This window comes from Equus quagga, chromosome 2 (assembly GCF_021613505.1).
Source record: "Equus quagga isolate Etosha38 chromosome 2, UCLA_HA_Equagga_1.0, whole genome shotgun sequence".
In the NCBI taxonomy this organism is placed as follows: Eukaryota; Metazoa; Chordata; class Mammalia; order Perissodactyla; family Equidae; genus Equus; species Equus quagga.
This window is the reverse complement of record NC_060268.1, coordinates 31921298-31941569: the sequence shown is the minus strand read 5'-3', so window position 1 is coordinate 31941569 and position 20272 is coordinate 31921298. Positions and strand designations below refer to the sequence as shown.

At 43.8% G+C, this 20272-nt stretch overlaps 1 protein-coding gene across 9 annotated transcripts in view; it reads left to right on the top strand.

The window, feature by feature from the left end:
• Positions 1 to 20272, top strand: part of RYR3 (ryanodine receptor 3) — a 484984-nt gene that overhangs the window by 245440 nt on the left and 219272 nt on the right. For all 9 annotated transcript variants that reach the window (XM_046653250.1, XM_046653245.1, XM_046653249.1 and 6 more), the window contains exons 13-18: positions 939 to 1107; positions 2476 to 2611; positions 4691 to 4786; positions 6265 to 6383; positions 13008 to 13141; positions 14932 to 15173. In XM_046653250.1, the coding sequence (XP_046509206.1) occupies positions 939 to 1107; positions 2476 to 2611; positions 4691 to 4786; positions 6265 to 6383; positions 13008 to 13141; positions 14932 to 15173 (896 nt within the window). The remainder of the gene's footprint in view (positions 1 to 938; positions 1108 to 2475; positions 2612 to 4690; positions 4787 to 6264; positions 6384 to 13007; positions 13142 to 14931; positions 15174 to 20272) is intronic.

The window sequence follows — 20272 nt, the reverse complement described above, 5'->3', positions numbered from 1 at the left end:
CATTCAACCAATTCTCAATCCCCCGGGGCTAATGTTGCAGTTCCCCAGGGCCTGGGTCGGTTTCCCCCTTCCTCTTCTTAACCTTTGTCCTAAGAAATGGTCACCATTGTACCTTTCAAGAGGATGGGAAAATGAAGTCTTATTTTGTCATCTATGGAGGTTGATGGTCTCTTTGTGTTGAAAGGATTTAGTTACTTTCTGGAAAATTATGACAGAGGGAGTCAGAGAAACAGAGACATATTTGGATAGGAGGAACACAACAGAATGCGAGAGATATAGAGGGCCAGGTAATGCCAAGGAAGGGGTGGGGACATTGAGGCAGAGATGAAAGATGTCGAGGGATGGGGGATGCTGAGAAAGAGAGGAGGGGGCATATGCAGAGGAAGTCAGAGGGAGAAAGAGACAGATACAGAAAGCAAAGGAGACATCAACAAGTGGAGTGAGGAAGCAGCAGTGTGGATGCACACACATAGAAACGTGAAGAGAAAAATGCATGCAGAGATGTCAAATAGACACATGGAGAGAGAGAGAAAGACAAAGATCTAGATGGACGGAGAGACCCAGTGATAGAAACCCTTCCAGCTTTATATTCACCTATTCCAAGAAGGACATGTGATCGTGTAAAAGAACTATGGGTTATTAAGTTTATTATTTTTGAAAGTGTTTTTATTTAAAAGGAAAAAGTGTGGCAGACAGTGAGGGGTCATTTCCCTTTATTTATGAAATGGCTTGAAAATGGAATCAGAATATTCTCTTCTGTTGCTCTGTTGCTTTGTTGGTTGGCAAACATCAACTTGTGGTCATTCATACAACGAGTACCCCAGGAAGCAGTTCATCATGCTCAGTATGGGGCAGGTAGGAACCAGGATCTGTAGATGCTTATCAGAGGCCCTGCTGGTGGCCCGGTGCCTGAGCCTTGTCCGTCTTGTGGTTTTTAGTGGAAACAATCGCACGACTGCTCCTGTCACCCTGCCAATAGAAGAGGTCCTGCAGACCTTACAGGACTTGATCGCCTACTTCCAGCCCCCGGAGGAGGAGATGCAGCATGAGGACAAGCAGAACAAACTCCGCTCACTGAAAAATAGACAGAATCTTTTCAAGGAAGAGGTAAGTCTAAAGACTATAGAATTGAGACTCTCTTTGTGTCAGAGCTAAAATTTCCCTGTGACTGCAATTTAGCTGTGTCTCCATGCACGCACGTTTATGAAAGAGAGAACAAGAAAGCAAAGAAACTGGGGAGAAAAGGATTAATTGGAAGCTAGTCTTCCCCATCAGTGCCCCTGGTTATGTTAGCAGTGTATATTATAGCAATGTACACAGGCACATTCAAACCAGATTATATTTTAAAGCTTCAGTGCCTCATGTGTATCCAAAATCCATTTTCAGTAAACCTCAGCTATTAGAGCCTGGCATTGGCTGTGATTCCCAGTTTTTGGAGGATGTTAGAATTACCTAGGAAACCTGTTTGAAAAATACAAATACCCATCAAGAATGACTGAGGAGCTGGTTTGAAAGATACAGGTGATGCTAGGTCCTATGTAGAACTTGAGCATCTGAGCCACTAGGGATGGGACCTGGATATGGAGGAAACACTAAGTTGGGACTCAAGGGGCCCCAGCCCTTGTACTGGCTCCATCCCTGGTTCTGTGTGACCTTAGACAAGTCACATACCTTCTCTGAACTTGGACATGATGATCTGGCACTAACAGGCCATGGTTGTACTCCTTCATCACCCCCATTCCTGGGGCCAGGGCTTGTCCCTTGGGCATTTCCAAAGTTAGTGGGGTGGGATATAGACCCATCCCTGCCCATTCTCCTGATCTAAGCAGACTTGGCTCAGGGGACATTCTGCATACCTTATAGACTACTAAAACTACATTTACCATCTCCCTCCTACTCTTTAAAAACAGCTAGGCACAGACATTTTTACTGGGTGACATGTTGTAAATTAGATGTAAAAGTAGTTAAAAATCCTCTTTTGGTCTTATTGTCTCTAAATCCCACCTTTTTGGGGGTGGGGGAGTTAAAGAAGCAAGCATAGTTATCTTGTGCATCTGAATGGAATTTCTTGAGCATATTAGATATTTAAGAGAAAAATAGGTACTCTGTCCAGGGCTGTTTCTGGGTGAGTCAGAATCATTTCACACCAGGCACAGCGCAGGCTTCTGTGAGACTCCTCCACGCTCCCTCTTCTTCACTATGTCCTTGAGTTGAGTTAAACACGTGGGGGCAAACCTATCAGAGGAGACTGCTGACTCACTCCCAAAATGGATGCTGTTTAGGTCTCTGAGGCATAAAAATGCATATTTTGTTTTTAGGAAGAAACAATCAAAGCCCAAACTGGCACCATGAAGGTCTATTTGCATATGAGTGTTTTCAGCTTTAAAAGGTGAATGACATGGGAGGGGAAACAGCAAAAAGGATCCCACTTTATTAATCAGGAATTTTCACTTTTTCCCCAACTCTCTTTCTCAGGGAATGTTGGCTCTAGTGTTAAACTGCATTGATCGCTTAAATATCTACAACAGCGTAGCACACTTTGCAGGGATTGCAAGAGAAGAGAGTGGCATGGCCTGGAAAGAAATTCTGAACCTTCTGTACAAATTGCTGGGTAAGTGCACACACAGCCCTCTCCCTGGGAAGATTTCCAAGGGTGGTCTGTATGGGATTTCCATGGGGCAAACCAAGATCCTCATCTAGCCTCATTCCTTAGGGACCTTTTGTTAGCCATCTGATTTTAAGCCATCCATCTGTTGCTAGTAGCTTGTTGTCCTTTCCCTACTTAGAGCAAGAAGTCAGCAGCACATGGAAGCAGATGGTGATCAGTTTTGCCGAAACTACCCGTGAAACCCTTGACAGTCTCTTAGACTCTCTGAACCTCAATTCCTCATCTTTAAAATGAGGGAACAAGACTAGAACATGTTTATGGTGCCCTCCACTTCTAGACTTCTGACACTTGCCGTTTATAAGGGACACTTTCACTCTCCACTTGTTGGTTTGTCGTGGTTCCTGCTGCTTTGGCCTATGATTTATTTCATTTTGGTGGAGGAAAAAAAGGCAGAGGGTAAGGATTTCTTCTCACAACACTGAGTGCATGGTGATGTTCTGGTGCCTGCTATAATCAGTGCCACCACCTGGGTCCAGACTGCCAGGCTGTAGGAGGAAGACAGTATCACCCTATGCAAGAAGGTGGCCACCAGTAGTTGCTCAGACATGGTGACAAGGCAGCATTTTAGGGCTTTGCTCTGAAGTGTAAGTCCCATTAGAGGAAGTCCATTAAAAGTTGAGCAGGCCAGAGGGGAGCCCAGAGAAGTCAGGTGGGACCCATTCTCGATGTTAAAGGTCAGGCTGATTGGACTGCCACTGTACTGTGTGACCTTGTACAGTCCCTTCCAACTCTAATATTTTGTAATGATTTGATTCCACTCACTAGTATTACAACGATAATAACTAACATTTATTGAGCTCTGTGTACCAAGCAGTGGAATATCTTTTTGGTCCTCAGAGCAACATTCTGAGGTGTAGGTACTGTTACCATTTTATTGATGGATAAACTGATGCTTAGAAACACTCAAGGTCACACATGTTGTGAATGGGGAAACTATGGCTTGGGCCCAGGCAGACTGACTCCAGAGCTGCAAGCTTAATCGCCTTGCTGCAGCTGACCTGAAAATCAGTTCCAGAGCTCAGTCTGAATTCTGCCCTCCATTGAGTGCGGAGGTACAAAGCAGAGGTCCTGAGGAAGACCTTACCTTATCCAAACACCTTACAAGCAGCTGTAAAACCCAGCATTTGAAAACCAACAGCATGAAGAGCAAGTTACTTGGGCCAATCAGTTTCCATGGACTTGTTCCAGAGTTGCATCTGCAATACTGACCTATGGGAGGAAGGTTACTTGGTCTCAATTAGGGAAAATCCAATGACAACACATTCTCTCCACCTTTTGCCGTATCATCTATCAGTGGTTCTCAAACCTGAGCAGGCATCAGAATCAGCTGGAGGGCTGGTTAAAATCCAGATGCTGGGCCCCATTCCCAGAGTTTCTGATTCAGTAGATCCAAAATAAGGCCAGAGAATTTGTGTTTCTAAGAAGTTCTCAGGTGACACTGACATTCTGGTCCAGGGACCACACTTTGGGAACTACTGTCATACACTGATGTGTTTTAGATATTTTAGAGTTTCATGTTTAATTATTACTTACCTGTTCGTTTAACCAACCTTTCCAGCTGTGTTTATTTTTTATTTGGATGCTTCCTTTAGCAATGAAAAAATAGCAAATCTCTAGCTAGGTTAGAAATCATTGCAAGGAATTGAGTTCTTAAGCCAGTAACCAAACAAATATTATTTTCTTGCTTAGCACTTTCTGAAGTAGTTTTAATTTGTGTGTTTACTGTCCCTTTATCCTACTTCATGAAGGCAGGGAATGTGCTGCCATGTTCCCACTGCTCTATTCCCAGTATCTAGACAGGTGCCTGGTACAGAGCAGATTCTCTGGAAATATCTGAGTGAATGCTAGATTTTTACTCTTCTAAATATAGAAACAGAATTGCATCGAAAGGCTCCAGAGGGGAAGATCGTCATTCAGTTCCTTTTAGTTGCCAGGCAGGTGAAGTATTTAACAGCTTCCCAAGGTCTTATGCTCCTCATTGTGCCCTTTAACCTACATGATCAAACATGTCCTTGTTCACAGCTGCCCTCATTCGTGGAAACAGAAACAATTGCGCTCAATTCTCCAATAACCTTGATTGGCTAATCAGCAAATTGGACAGACTAGAATCTTCCTCAGGTAAGAATTGACAGTAAACCACTGGAGAAGGTAGGGGATTTTTTTCTTTGTGTAAAAAAGAGAACAGTGTTGAGTCTCTGAACAATTCTTTTTTCCACTGGATTGCAAACAATCCTCAAATCGTTGCTCCAATTAAAAAGAATAAAGTCCTAAATCTTCCTGGCATGCCTCTGACTTTATTTAACAAGTCTAAGCCAGACTTCAACAATCTCTGCTTTTCTGTTTCATTTTTCACTTTGTGCCTTCATCCTCATCCCCTGGGTCCTTTCATTGGCCCCACCCAGGGCTCTGGTCTCCTTCTAAGTGTTCCTCACACCCTTTTTTTCTGGGTTTCTAAACCCTCTCTGGACATGGTCCTCCTAACTATTTTGGTTGAAAGCAGACTGAAGGATGACAGTGGAATAAGAGGAAATGATGATCCTCCCACCCTCTGAATCACCCTTGACATCGTCTATAGAGCCCGTCTTGATGACTCACAGAGAGTTTGACCAAAAGAGTGGTCATCATTGGTAAGTGACCACGCTCATGAGGCTCAGCAGTTGGCTTCCTCGGAGACAAGTGAAGATGACAGGCATGGGCCCCCTTCTGGGAAGCTAAAAGGTTTTGATGCTGTTGTCATTGTCTAGAGGTGGCAGGAGTGTGAACAGACAAGCCAAAGGAAGATTTCCCCAAGGACTATCTACCTACACATATGTCTTCTTAAGCTTCTGCTTTCTTTAGCACCTCCTCCCATGGGCCAGGTTACAATTTAGGGTAATTTATGAAAACGTTGAGAAAAACAGAATCAAGAGGAAATTTCTCAATAAAACCAGTGAAGATATTGGCCATCTACGTCCCATGCATTTTCATGGTGTTACCCTTGTAGGTACCAGGCTGCAAGCGCACCAGTCAGTTTTTCTTAAGCCTTTGCTTAACACAGAAAACCATCCAATGTGCCAAGAAAGGGAGGCAAACACAAATAATCTTTATTTACTGAGCTTTTAGATTGTTTGATCCACCAGTGCATCTAAAATAAAAATAATTTCTGGGGTGGTTCCTAGAAAAATTCTTATTTCAAGGAACACTCAAGAGTATTTTCTAACTGCTTGAATGACCTTTAGAATTTATAGTAAACTGGGCATCTGCTTTTCTATCTATTTTTAAATTAAGTATTACTTGGCTTGATCAAATTAAGGATTCCGCTTTAAAGCTGCTTCTCTATATTTGACACAGAAGGATCGGGTCTTTGTCCAGGAAGAGGGAGATTGGGTTAGTGCTAAATAAAACTCACGTCTAAATTACAGACTGGTTGGCCCCCAGAGGCTCCTGCAGTCACCAGAGATGACTGCACCTTTCTTCTGACTGGAAATATTTAATAGGGTCAAAGAATTGATCATATTCTGTCCCCTCAGGATGGTTTTTTCACTTTCAGGTTTCTAAATTCTGATCAGTTCTGCAGCTTATTTGATGTCCAAATGATTTTTGTGGCATTCATGTAGGTATCTTGGAAGTTTTGCACTGCATCCTGATTGAAAGCCCAGAAGCCTTAAACCTGATAGCAGAGGGCCACATCAAGTCCATCATCTCCCTGTTGGATAAGCACGGACGGAATCACAAGGTGAGCGTGGAGAGAAGAACCCAAACAGTAAGTGCATTTACCAGGCTTTTCCCTCCCTGCCGCTTAATAACCATCGTGTGCTACTGAGAGCGTGTTGACCACTCTCTTTCTTGGCTTTGCTTAAACAACAGAAAAAAGCCTTGGGAAACTGAGATTCTGAAAGACCTTTCCTTGCCTAGGAGCACACTCCTGGCCATTCATGCTGGATCTTGGGTGGTCTCCCTCAGTTTCCACCAGCTTCCCAAAACATGCTCATCATCATTAGCCCCTAACACACAGCTGACTGTGTGAGGGACTCACCTGGGCTCCATACAAGGCCAGCTGCAGGACTGACTCCCACCCCGGGGTCTAGGAGCTTATTAGTGAAACAGCTAATACCAAGCTCTATGACAAAGATACACAGAAATCGGATAAAAATAGTGTGTAAAGTCTTGGCACTTGGCTGCTCATTACGTGAAATCAGATTTACCATGAGTCAAAGCAAGTGAAGTAAATGAATCTGCATGAGTAACCGAGAGGGCTGAAGCTGTAGATCTCTCCCTTTGATACAAAGCAGCTGTGTGACTTTGTGCCTCACTTCTTTCATCTGTAAAGTGGAGACAAGGCCACCTCACTTACTAAGGTGGAATGCTATATGTGTCAATTTTTTGAGGTCTCTTATAGTTCTAACATCTCTGTTTTTATGCAACTGTATCTCCAGGATACAGTGATTTATGGGGAAAGTCTATTAAAATGCATTTTCTCCTGACCCTTCACCATCTGCCCCACACGTGGGGGTTGCTGCACTGATTAATTAGCAAGCAGGCAGGTTCTCCAAGGCGGAGGGGGTGCATTTCAAGAGCAGATGGCGTGATTGGACGTGAGGGACAGTAGCTGGGCTCCTGCAGAGTGGAGAGAACTCAGCTTGGTCACTGGCCCTCTCTGTTCGCAATCATTTGGTGGCGCTGCACATCCAAGACATGTCTCAGGGGATCCAGGAGAGCAAGCCTCTGCAGGATTGCTTAGATGGTATGTGTCTTCCTTAGAAAGCAAAAAAAGCCGTGGTCCTTAGCATCTGTGAAATTGCTTGGCAAAGAATAGAAAGAAATATATGGGGTCTGTAATTGCTTTCCCAACTGTGGTAAATCAAAAGCAGGCATGAAGTTGCAGCTTCAGTTCAGTTTCTCTGTGTTACAACATGTTCCTTCCTGTCTGCAAAGTGTAATAAGAATAATTGATAAGCACCCAAGTAACACATGGCCTGAGCCATGAGCTACGTGCAGATGTCAAGAGAAGCCCTTTGACAGGAAAGCTGCTCTCATGTCATTGTGCCTGGGTTTCTGTATGGTCACACCGCGTAACACACTTAATGAATAACCAAGGTTTGCTATGGCTTCTTTTAGTCACAAGCCTCAAAGCATTTAATGGATGTCACTTGATAACAAGTTGAAAATTATTCTGCCCATTCCACAGTTGAGAAAACTGAGGCCTGGGGAGTTGAGGGACTTTGCTAGGAATCAGTACCTGGTCTGCTATGTTACGAGAGTGAACTAGCAGAGTAGTTTTAATGTTCTAGAGCCAAGAAATTCTGTTTGAGAAATTCTGGCAATGTTGTAAAAGTTCAGGCAATGTAATCTTGGCCCATAAAGAGTCTCCTCGAAGATATCTTCTTTTTTCTTTTGATGGATAAAGGCTGGCTTGCCATGAATTCAGGTTGTCCCTTAGAGGTTTTTCAATTGGATAACTTTTATTTTCAAAGAGGAACCCAGTGTCAAATCATCACCAGGGGTATTGGTGGTAGCTTTGCAGATAATGTGCTGAGGCCAGGCTTCATTGTGACACTTTGTCTTGGCTTGGAAAATGCCAAGGTAATGTTTTCCTACCCAGGCTGCTCTATTTTCTCCAGTCCTATGTTTTCAGGCATCTCTAACCTATTCACTTAGTTTTCCATGAAGACAGTGATTCAAAATATACCGAACTTTAGAGCCACAAGACACCCCACAATTCCAACAACAGTGACAGTAATGATGATGATGATGATAGCTAGCATTCATTTTGCATTTGACAAATGCCAGGTACTGTCCTCAGTGTTCACATCCGTTTTTTCAGTCCTCATTATGACCTCGTGAAGTAGCATTCTTTTACTTCCTCTTGACAGAGGCAGAAACAAGGCCGGGACATAGTCCCTGAAATGTATAAACATTTGCCAGAGGCCACACAGCTGATTAATGACAGATGAGGACCAGAATTTCGTTCTCCCAACTCCAAGTTTAATATTCTTTCCAACGTTTCTCAAACTGTAGTCTGTGGACTTGTTCTTCAGGCTCCACGTGCTGTGTGATAATATATTTGATTTGGTGTTCTTATTTTTGAAGTTATCTAAATACCAAACTCTTTGCAGTGAAAAATTCACAATTAGAAAGCATTTTCATATGACAGGTTAGTGTTTCTCAAATTGGAGTTTGAGGGCCCCTGTGGGTCCGTGAAGGTGGTCTTTGGGGTCTTGACCTTTATCTTTTAAAAAAGGTTTGTAGATATGGCGGATTTGAGAGACCCCCGCTTCTGTTCCATGGCCCCTCCTATCACATGCTTAGAATGAAGAGCATGTACAGTAGTGGCAGATATACCTCCACTTCCTCTTCAAGATTTTTCCATTGTTAGCTCTCTCCCTACCATGAAAAGTGTTGCTACTCATCTAAAGCCTTGTCAAATCTGAGGTCAAAAAGTTAGAGGGAGGGGCCAGTCAGGTGGCATAGTGGTTAAGTTCACACCCTCCACTTTGGTGGCCCAGGATTCTTGGGTTCGGAACCCAGGCATGGACCTATACACCGCTCATCAAGCCATCCTGTGGCGGTGTCCTGCATACAAAAAATAGAGGAAGATTGGCATAGATGTTAGCTCAGAGCCAATCTTTCTCACCAAAAAACAAAAATTAGAGGGAAAGCACATAATCTCTGGAGTAAAAAGGACAGAAATTGGGAACACTGCCCACTCCCCATCTTCTGAATACACTGTACCCCTTGACCTCTCTGTGACGCAGCTCTTGCTGTTCCCTCAGTATCTTTGCACTTCCTTCTTTTCCAGGTCCCATCAAAATTCTATCTGCCTTTTAAAACTTAATTCAAATGCCACTCCCTCCATGAAGCTTTTTCTGATTCCGGTTGGACGTGGTCTCCTCTCCTCCATCCTTAGATGACTCGCACTCTGTTACATGGTGGTCCACTCTGCCTTTCGCTATAGTTATGTTTATATGCATATTTCTCTCACAGACTCTTAAGTTCCTTCACAGCAGGGCCATCTTTGTAATCCCCATAGTGCCAAGCTCATATGTTCTACATGGCACATATTTAATACATGTTTGTTGACAATGTAATAAACGAATGAAAGGAATGAATGAGTAGAGCCAGAATCCCCGCCCATCTCACTTTGAATGGATGGAAGCTCACATATATGTGCAGGACTTGTCTCATCCAGCAGATGGCTTATCGGTGGTAAGAAACACATTTACTGTGTTAGTAGCACTGATTTTATTGTTTGGTAAAAAGAACTATTGTTGAAAATTATAACCGTCACCCTTTAATTTTCCCATGGATTAAACATCTAATAATAATAAAATATGCCCCTTTTACTTGCCCCCCCAACCTACCTTACTCCAAGCCTTTTCAGCAATGTCACAGATAAATATTTTTTATCTTCTTTGTTTCACAAGGATTTGGAGCCACCCATGAGAAAAATATATCATAAAATGGTAATATCCTTGGTCCCAAGAAAGTATAAATAGAATTGAAGGTTTGGCCTGGGTTGGGGGGAAGAGAGAACCCGGTAAGCAAACCACGAACCTCCACACAGTTGCTACAATAGCCCCATAAAGTCGGTTCTGAGCTCCAGGCAGCCAAGGCAATATAGCAGCGTTCCCGACCACCCAGTTCACATCCACAGGGAGAATAAAATCGGTTCCTCAGGGGGTACAAAGCACTCATTTTTCAAATATAGGTCTTGATACAAAAATCAGAGAATAAGTACATTTAGCATTTTTTTATAAAGCTGTTTTTGTAGATAAAAGCTGAGGACAAAATGCAACGGCCAAGTGATGTTTCCATGGATATACACAGGTATTTTTTTTATCTTTAAAGGAGAATTCCCACATAAGCCTGTGTTTAGGGTAGAGACTTGTGGAAATAAAATCAAGAAAGAGGATCAGTGATAAAAATGAGTACAACTAGAAGCAAATGAACTCCACAGAATGGGCCAGGGAAATTCTCGAGTTGGCCAGGTGTATAGATTAGAGGAGCGTAACTCTCATGACAAACAACCCCAAATTCTCACAATGGAGATTTATTTTTGTTCATGTTACACACAGTCCCAGGCCAGTGAGTGGGAGGGCTTGCTTCTCTGTGATCATTCAGAGACACAGGTTCCTTCCATCTAGTGGCTCCACTGGCCCCCAGGACGGGTCTTCACGGACTATAATGTGTTGATGAATCTCTGGGGATCATGTTAATATGAAGGCTCTAATCTGATATGTCTGGGGGAGGTCTGAGCCCCGGGACTTCTGGCAGAGTCCCAGGTGATGCCCGGGCTGCTGGATCATGCTCGGAGTCAGGAGACCCTTGGACTTTGTCATCCTTTCTTGGATCTCTGCATCCAGCTGGAGGGAGAGAGAATGCAGAGAGAACTGTGCAGGAGGTTTTCCAGGGCCAGGCCTGAAAGCAACGTACGTCACGCCCACCCACTTTCCATTGGCCCGGACTCAGTCACTTGACCACACGTAACTGCAAGGGAGGCTGGGAAATGTAGCCTCTTCATGTGCTCAGGACTAGAAGGAGCAGAGTCTGTTGAACGCTTGGCGGTACTTGCCACAGCCAGCCACGTATCCCAGAGGTCGCTGAGATCCTCCCTGTCCATCAAAGTAAGATGACCTCTAGGCACAACGCCTTGCATCTCCCATGGCAGGCTGGCCCTGTCTACATCCCTTTACTTTCAGGAGCCCCTTTAACCTGTTTTAAGAAAGGAAGTTAGCCCCCATACCTCCATTTTAGCCAAAGAAATGCCTTCTAAAACAAAACCTGAGCCCTGTCAGTGTGATTCTTCATGGCACCCTTATTTACAGGTGAGGTGCTACGCTATTAGGCTGTGTGCTTTTCAGAGGGAACTTTTTCTCCTTGCTGTTCCTATTGTGTGTGGACTAAGCTCTGTTTTCCTCTGGTGTGACAGCAAGGCTCCTGCAGCCATCACTCCAAGGCAAACAGATGAAAATGTGTGATAGCCTGGATGATAAGTATTTAATTTCCTGGCCATCTATGGCTCTTAGAGTGAGAAATTTATCCTCTGGATTTCCAGTTCCATAGTCGATATGTTTCGTGGAGTGATAATGGTATGAGTCCTTCATAAAATCACCTTTGGGATTCTTTTCTGCTTGTCCCATAAATGTGCTTTGTATTTATCTGGAACGAAATTGACATTCAGGGAGTCAGATAGAAAATTGGTCTGTGAGAATTATGGATACAATTGCCATCAACAACCTGAAGCTATCCAGCCCCACTAAGCACTGAGTCTTCGATGGCCACTTGGAAAGACTGAATTGTAGCTGTGCCCCTCCCTGTCGGTACAGCCTGCCACAATCCTGACTGCTATTTATCGACTGCTGTTTGCACATTCCTCCCGGTAGGGGAGAGGGAGGAGCAGTGTCTGGCCCAGCACAACTTGCTTTACCACGATAGGAACACAAAATCTGAATGAAAGAGGATGCAGCACAATGAGACAGGGCAGATGAGAGGCCAGTCCACGGTGGAGGGGGCTGAGGGTTGTTCCCACTTCCCAAACAGCTGGAAAACAAAGTGGAGCTGAAGTGGCTTGGTGACTGGTCTCATATATTACGGGGCCACCTGGGCTCTTGCAGGTTTGCACTCACTCTGGAAGGGAAAAGGAGAGCAGGTGAAATGTTTTGAATGTGGATTTCTAGGAATATAAAGGTATCCTCAGGAGCTTTGATGATATCACAGCCAGAGACCCAAGAACCAGAATCTGCCCTGCTGTCACCTCTGCCCCACCTACATGAGGTTTCCAAGCCTGCTACATGTGAAGGACCTTAGCCAAGTGGGACTGGAGTACCTTTCATGGAGCTGTGTGAGAGCCTGTTGATCCTGGTGCAGAGGCTGTCAAGGCCAGGTGGGAGCACGGGCTTCAGCTTGAGGCCGATGGAGGGCCTTCCAGTCCTCCCCACTGCTCCTGCATGACTCCGAGAGGAAGTTCTGCCTGGGTTTTGTGGCAGGACCTCACCCTGGTCCTGGCCTGGCTAGGATATTAACCTAGACAGTTTGTCTTCAGAGCTCAGACTCTTACCCACTTTAACAGAATGATGCCCACAGGTGGTGTGCGTAGTTTGGAGGGAAGGGGCACAGGACTAGGGCAGAGGGGCTATAAAAGAGCCCAGCGTCATTTCCCCAAGAAGCAGCAGGCTCAGGGGCATCACTCATTCACGCTTGGTAAGGGGGATGCAGCTTCTTTGACTCTGAACAGGACCTCACACCTGTCATCTCCCCCACCCTTCACGACGCCCACTTCCTTCATGTGTCGTGGCAATCAGGTCCTGCCCACCATGCCCTCCTGGTGATCCTAAGGTTTGGCGGGTGTGTCCTGCTGCAGGTTCTGGATGTGCTGTGCTCCCTCTGTCTCTGCAATGGGGTCGCAGTGAGAGCCAACCAGAACCTGATCTGTGACAACTTGCTGCCCCGGAGAAACCTGCTGTTGCAGACACGGCTGATTAACGATGTGACAAGGTAAGCCCACCCCTGTCATTCCAAAATGCCCTTCCTGTCTGGAGAACTGATCTAAACTCCAAAGCTACCCATCCATCATTTCCATGACAATGGGGGCACATAGGACGAGACCAGGCAAACATACTTTTTGAGGACCTCATGCTCCAACCCTTTAGCAGAGTTTCTCAACCTTTTCCCTTGAAGTGGCCAAGGGGGGAGTATATATTCCACCTGAAAGCTGAAAAATTGCCCTGAAGTGGTCTGCTATCTTTTACCTTAAACATTAATGCAGATCTTGTACCTTCTCTGTAACATATTCATTTTTATTTTGACATCCCAACATTTTGTTCTGAAAATCCCTTATAGAATAGATGCCCCATGTTGGTTGATACTGTGGTTTCTTGTATCTTCCTGCACACAGCCACTTAACCCGTGGCTATCTGTGAAGGCCTGGATGAAGAGCGCAGGTGCATACAGAACCCAATCCTGCTGGTCCATACATGCAACCACATGTGAGTCATGTGAACTCACTGAGCCTGGACCCGGCAGGCCTGGGGTTCTTCAGCACTGCTCCACCTAGGCCCGCTCCCTAATCTACAGTGTGAGAAAAGAACTTCCCCTCTGAAGTGTAGAGCAGCCCACAGACCTCAGCCGTCCACGCAGACTTCCTTTCTTCTTGGTGCCAGCCTGGTTTATCCCTGTCCACCCAAAATGGGACCCAGCCCCAGCCCAAAACAGTAGACCTCTAAGAAGAGGATTCTAGCCAGAAAAACTCCTAGAAGTTTGTTCAAGATTTTAACCATTTTGCTGGATTCATGAAAACCTCTAGCCCTTGACAAGGTTGCCCGGTAGTGAGCTCTTCCTCTCCCCTTTTTCTGTCATCTAGGTTGAATTTCATTTTGTTCAGCTTTATTGGGGTATATTTGACAAATAGAATTGTAAGATATTTAAGGCATACAATGTGATGATTTGATATATGTATACTTTGTGAGGGGATTTCCCCCATCGAGTTAACACATCCATCACCTCACATATTTACCTTTTTTTTTCCTTTTTTTTTTTGGTGAAAACATTTCGTTCTACCCTCTTTGCAAATTTCAGGTACAATACAGTGTTATCACTGTAGTCACTATGTTGTAAATTAGATTCTCAGACCTTGTTAATCTTATAAGTGGAAGTTTGTGCCCTTTTACCAACCTCTCCCCATTTCCCCCATCCCTCTCCCCAGGCTCTGGCAACCACTTTTCCACTCTCCATTTCTATGAGTTCAACTTTTTTTTTTTTAGATTCCACATGTAAGTGATACCATGCAGCATTTGTCTTTCTCTGTCTGGCTTATGTCTAATAGTGACTTCTTAATGCTTTCAAGAGGCCATTATGATTAATAATGCTTAGATGACTAAATGACTGTTATGAAAGTTGGGGTGCTTAAACCAATTTGCCAGAAGATAGAACTTGAGTAAGTCATTTATTTCACTTACAGAGAGAAGCAAGGGTTTGTAATCGTGCAACTCTGTGTGATATTTTCAGCATCTTTACCCATGATTGGCACTCAATAAATGCTAGTTGCCTCGAATGGAATATTTTAAAAGACATCCTTTATATTTTGTAATGGAATTGATGTCCTAATGCCTCCTACTAAGAATTTGATCAAGTGTTGGAGGCTCGAAGCTTTTTCTACTTTAGAAAAATATGAAAAACACAAAATTGTTCTTGCTTTAATTGGGCCAGAGCTTACTATGGTCTGGTTCAACTTGCTTTCTCCCTCCTGTAGAGTCTATAGATGCCACATGTCTCATGTTTAATTTCAGTATTCGACCAAACATCTTCCTGGGAGTCGCTGAGGGCTCAGCGCAGTATAAAAAGTGGTACTTCGAGCTAATTATCGACCAGGTGGACCCCTTCCTAACAGCAGAGCCCACACACCTACGGGTGGGCTGGGCCTCTTCCTCAGGCTATGCTCCATACCCCGGAGGTGGAGAAGGATGGGGCGGCAATGGTGTTGGCGATGACCTGTACTCCTATGGCTTTGATGGGCTTCACCTTTGGTCTGGTGAGTACCTTGCCAAAGCTTGGCTCCTTATCGCTCACTGGGGATGATTGAGGCTCAAATTCTTCAAGCTAGAATGGTCACTTTACATTGAAATGATATAGACTCAAGAGTCTCAACTAATTAGATGGTTTAGGTGAGAAGGGCATCAGATCTGAAATGAGACTTCCTGCTTTGAAACTGTGACTTGGGCACTTCCAGCTGCATGATCCAGTATGCATCACTTAACCTTCTCAAGCTCAGTGTCTGTATCTGTACAATCCTAATTGCATAAGACTGTCAAACAAGGGAAGGAAAAGGAGACTCAGCATTTATGTATTGAGAAGTGAGTACGTATCTTTTGTACATTTTTCCCCTCTTTTATCCATATGATAACCCTTTAAGGTAGATAATATTAACCTCATGTTACAGATGTGGAAGGAGGCACAAAGGCGTTTAAGTGGTTTATTCACAGTCCCACTCAGAAGAATCCAGGTCTAACTACAAGTCCGTCATCTTGTCAATGCAGCATGTGGCTTCATAGTACATTTTATAAAATGTCTGGATCTATATACCTGACACATAATAGATGCTGATCTCTTAAAGAGAATCCAAAGCTTCTTTTGTGTTAGATAAACATTGATATTTTGCCCAAGCATATCCATGGCCTGTGCCTGTGGAAGAATGGGTTGGCTTCTGCCTAGGTGAAAACGCAAGGCTAACTCACAGGCTTTCACCCAGAACAAAACTCTACCTCTCCTGTCTGTTGTCCACAACATGTCTTCTTTGTATCTTTTGCAAAACTGTATTTGGAGACATTGTGTCCCTTACAGAAATTCCTTACGTAAGCACTGTGCTGCATGCCTCTTACGTAAGGAACCATGACACACATTCTTCCTTAAATCTAGTACAAGGGAAAAGTTCATCTCTATGAGAGAAACCTGTCTATTTTCTTTTGTAACTGGGAGCTACGAAACCCATCCCATTGTCCATCGTCCCTTTAGCCTTCAGTCCAAAACCGTTAGTTCGGGTCCTCATGACATGCTTCTTACAGTTGGTCTTTATTTTCAATTGGCCAATATTTCTTAAAATTTTTTGTACTGTTTTACATTCAGTGTAAACATTTTTAAATTTTTAGGAATGGTGTAAACTTTTTTATATACTTCTTTATCTTGGATCATTTATAGGAAGAAAGAGAAAGTCTTTGTCCATTTTTTTGTGTCCCAGGGGCAGCATAGTACAGACAAAAGCAGATGCAAAATGGCAGGATGATGGGTTTGAGTGAGTGAGAGTCATGTCTTCTGTTCTCTTATCCTCCCAGCTTACCACTTAACCTTCCCTAGTTCTGTCTTCATCGGGGGTGGTAGTGAATCTTTCCTTCTTGGTTCTCAGAGTCCCATCATGGGACACTGGCTCTGTGACTATACAGTAGTAGCCTTAAACTTAGGTTATCATCAGATGTATAAGTATCTCAGAAAGCTATCTCTGGGATATGATTTGGGAAGAAAGAATCATTATGCTCACACATATCTACAGCCCCTGAGTTTGGTAGAGTTGAATCTGTGAGGGAATGAACAGCATTGACTTGTGAAAAATCATTACCCCACTGCCTGCTGATTGCTGCTCATCTCCCGCCATCGTGTCACCATAACCCAAGAGTATTCTGTGGATCCCAGGCTACACCTGAAGAGAAGTCTGTGTGGGGATTGGTTAAGGAAATAGGAAGTACACCTATACCCTTGGATGAAGCAAATTGGACCCTTGTTGCAAAGAGAACTAACCATTCTCGAAGGGAAGAGTTTACTCAGTGTTTTCCAGACTGTGCAGCACTACATGGGACTCTTAGTGTATGTGTTTGTAAAATTTGAGAAATGAATACATCAATGAGTCAGGAGGCAGAGAACCCATTCATTGTGTGTCCAGATAAGGCCTACCGTCGGTGCATTTCAGGACCTGTATGTCTGTCTAATTGACTGTCTTTCCAGGAGCATACAGTGCACAGGTATGTACAGTGCTCTCCTCATCCCTTTTGTCCTGTCTTCTCTGAAGACCGGGAAGCTGGATGTGCCGAGCCCACGCCGGTCACTAGCAATGGCTCCTGTGATTGGAGATAGGGGAAGGGGGCTTGGGACTCAGCTTTTCAAAAGCTGACTGTGACTTTCTGAAGATTACCCATGCTTAGTAATATAATGCCATGTAGGTGCATTCAGGGTACTTGACCCCTCAGTCTTCAGCATCTGATGAGATTAGGAGAAACGGATATCTACGAGATTTAAACCTTTCATGCTCACTAAAACACAAAGCTTTCTTGGACCTGGGCATCATTCTGAATTCTCCAACCAGCACACAGGGAACATGTATCTTATAGAAAGTACTGCAGGTAAATGTGTCAGCATGTGCTTCAACTGAAGAAATAAGGTCTCTGTTAATGACTCCCACCAGGACAGCAATGAATTTCAGACTCTCTGATGAAAGGTAATTGTCTGATGAAGAAATAAAAATGGAACAATGTCACTCTGACTTACCTACTATAGGAGGGAATGGAGAGTGACTAGGGAGAGAGATTTGAAACTGGTCCTGACAATTTTTCTCCTTTTGCTTGAGATGTAAATGCCCAGGTCCATTAACTTTAAACTTATATATGTACATAAATTAAGCCACTGCTTTGAACTGGTCTTCAGTGCACAGTGTATGTTGCAGTCCTTGGAAAGACTTGCAGTGCCCCTAATGCTCTGTCGATGGAAAAAGTCTGGAGTTATGCCTGAGTGTGAATCCCAGCTTCTCCACCTACTGGTTTTTTGACATTGGGCAGATTACGTAACATCTCAGAGACTAGTTTTCCTCAGATAAGATGAAGATGATATAAGGCTCTTATGAAATTCAAATGAGATAAGGGACCTGAAGTTCTTGGCGCACACTAGATACCCAGTAAATATGATTTCCCTCCCCTCATTGTCTGTGAAGTCCACTGTAAGACCAAGTCCAGAGTTCTGGGTACCTCACTGGAGACCATGAGCGTAGCCTCATCTTAAGGGGATGAAGATCCCAGGTTCCATGCTGAATGGGAAAGGAAGTGTCAAAGTGACATCCTGGGAGTATGAATGAGCTTTTCCTCCGTGTAGGGAGAGGACAGCCTTAATAGGTCTTTTTAGCCACTGAGAACTATGAAGTCACTTTCAAGCGTCAGCTATAGAAATATGCCCCATCGTCCCCCTCCTGACATAGCCTCCATGTAACCTTTCAGAACAGCATTTGGAGGTGAATTTGGCTCAGAGCAGCCTATAGTATGTTACTGGCTGGGGAGCAGTTTCACAAGAGGAAATCACACGTGCTCTTCCCTTTTAACAACTGTTTGTCTTGCAAAATTAGAATAAGCAGGGCAACTCACTTTCCCGAGAATAAAAGATACAGGAAGTGAATGAATGGAATAAACTTGTGTTTCCTGATTTATTATGACCTCTGACTCATCAAGATCATTTAGCTCTGCAGTCAAATTTGTGTGAGAGGGTCTTTACCTGAGTCTGTACTGAGATGAGTCCCAGAATATTGATTCGTCTATCATAGCACACCCCACTGTGACTCAGACCTCTCCAACCCCAGTGCCATGAGGAGAGGCTCCAAGGAGCTGTAGAACAACAGCATTTTTATGTATTTGGATCCTCGCTCTTTCCAAATGCCTAAGTATTTGTGTTTATGTTATAATGCCAAACTCCACAGAGCCTGGGGTGATGGAAACGCTGAGCATCCTGTTTCCAGTTGCCTACATTACTCATCAGAAGAGGCTAAATCCCGCAGTAGAATATCCTTGGGTTAATTTGAAGATGTGCAGCATCTGATAAAGTGGCTTTTTCCTTTATCTTAAAATGCTAGGTTTGGCATGGCCTTTCCGAGCTTCCTGGGACCTTTGGGTGGGCCTGAGCCTCTAATTCAGGAGAGGTTTCTTCAGACCAGCAGAGGCCGTGGGACTTCCCAGCTTGTCTCAGTGGGCGAGCTCTAGGGTTCCTCAGTTCCTAATATCTTGAAAAGCAGCTGAGGCGATTTAGAACAACTCCCTGAAACAAATTTGCTTTGTCTTTCTATAGCGTCACATTTCTGTTGGTTGTTCTAAAAGGGTCAAATACATTAAACATATTTGAAAGAGACTGTTTTTAAGCATTATCTTTCAATAAAGGGATTTATTGATTTCAATAACTCAGTATAGTGATTTTTCAAATCACTTTCTAGACTCAGCCCTCAGTGTTACAATTCTCCATATTGTTATTTTTTCCTAATATTACAAAAGATATAAGCTTGCCAGAACATTGTAGGAATATTATCTACTGTTAGCCTAGTAATTAGAGTTTCTGGGGCTACAAAAGCAAAGCTAATAATAATAGCATCTATTGTGGGTTACAATGTGTCAGGCACTCTTCTAGTCACTCTACGTGGAATAATTCATTCAAAATTCACAACCACCCCATGACATTATTACTTTCATTTGACAGATGAGGAGACTTGAGTCCCCAAAGGTAGGTGACTTGTGCAAGGTCACACAGTTAGTGACAGAGCCGGGACTCAAGCCCACGGAATCTGGTTCCAGAAACACTTCTTTACTGCCTTTTGTGTGGTATACAGGACATCGGTCATTCGTTTTATCAAAATCATGGGAATAATAATGGTACCTTACAAACGATCCTTGACAGCATCATTGTGAGCATTACTATACCCATTTTATGAATGTAAAAGCTGATTTTCTAATAAAATCACAGGTCCAGGTTCATGTAGCAGATAAAGACTTGGGATTTGAACTCATCCCTCAGACTCCAGAACCACTTCCCACCCTCACCCCCAAGCCACCTCATCATAGAGCAATTGGAAGGACTTGTGTCTTCTTCTTTTTTTTTTTTTTGCTTGAGGAAGATTTCCCTGAGCCAATATCTGTGCCAGTCTTCCCCTATTTTGTATGTAGGACGTCACAGCATGGCTTGATGAGTGGTATGTAGGTCCATGCCCAGGATCTGAACCAGTGAACCCGGGCCACTGAAGCAGAGTGCATGAACTTAACCACTACACCACTGGGCTGGCCCCTTAAGTATCTTTTTAAAATGTGGGTCCAGGACCCTTCTGAGTCATTTAGAACCTTG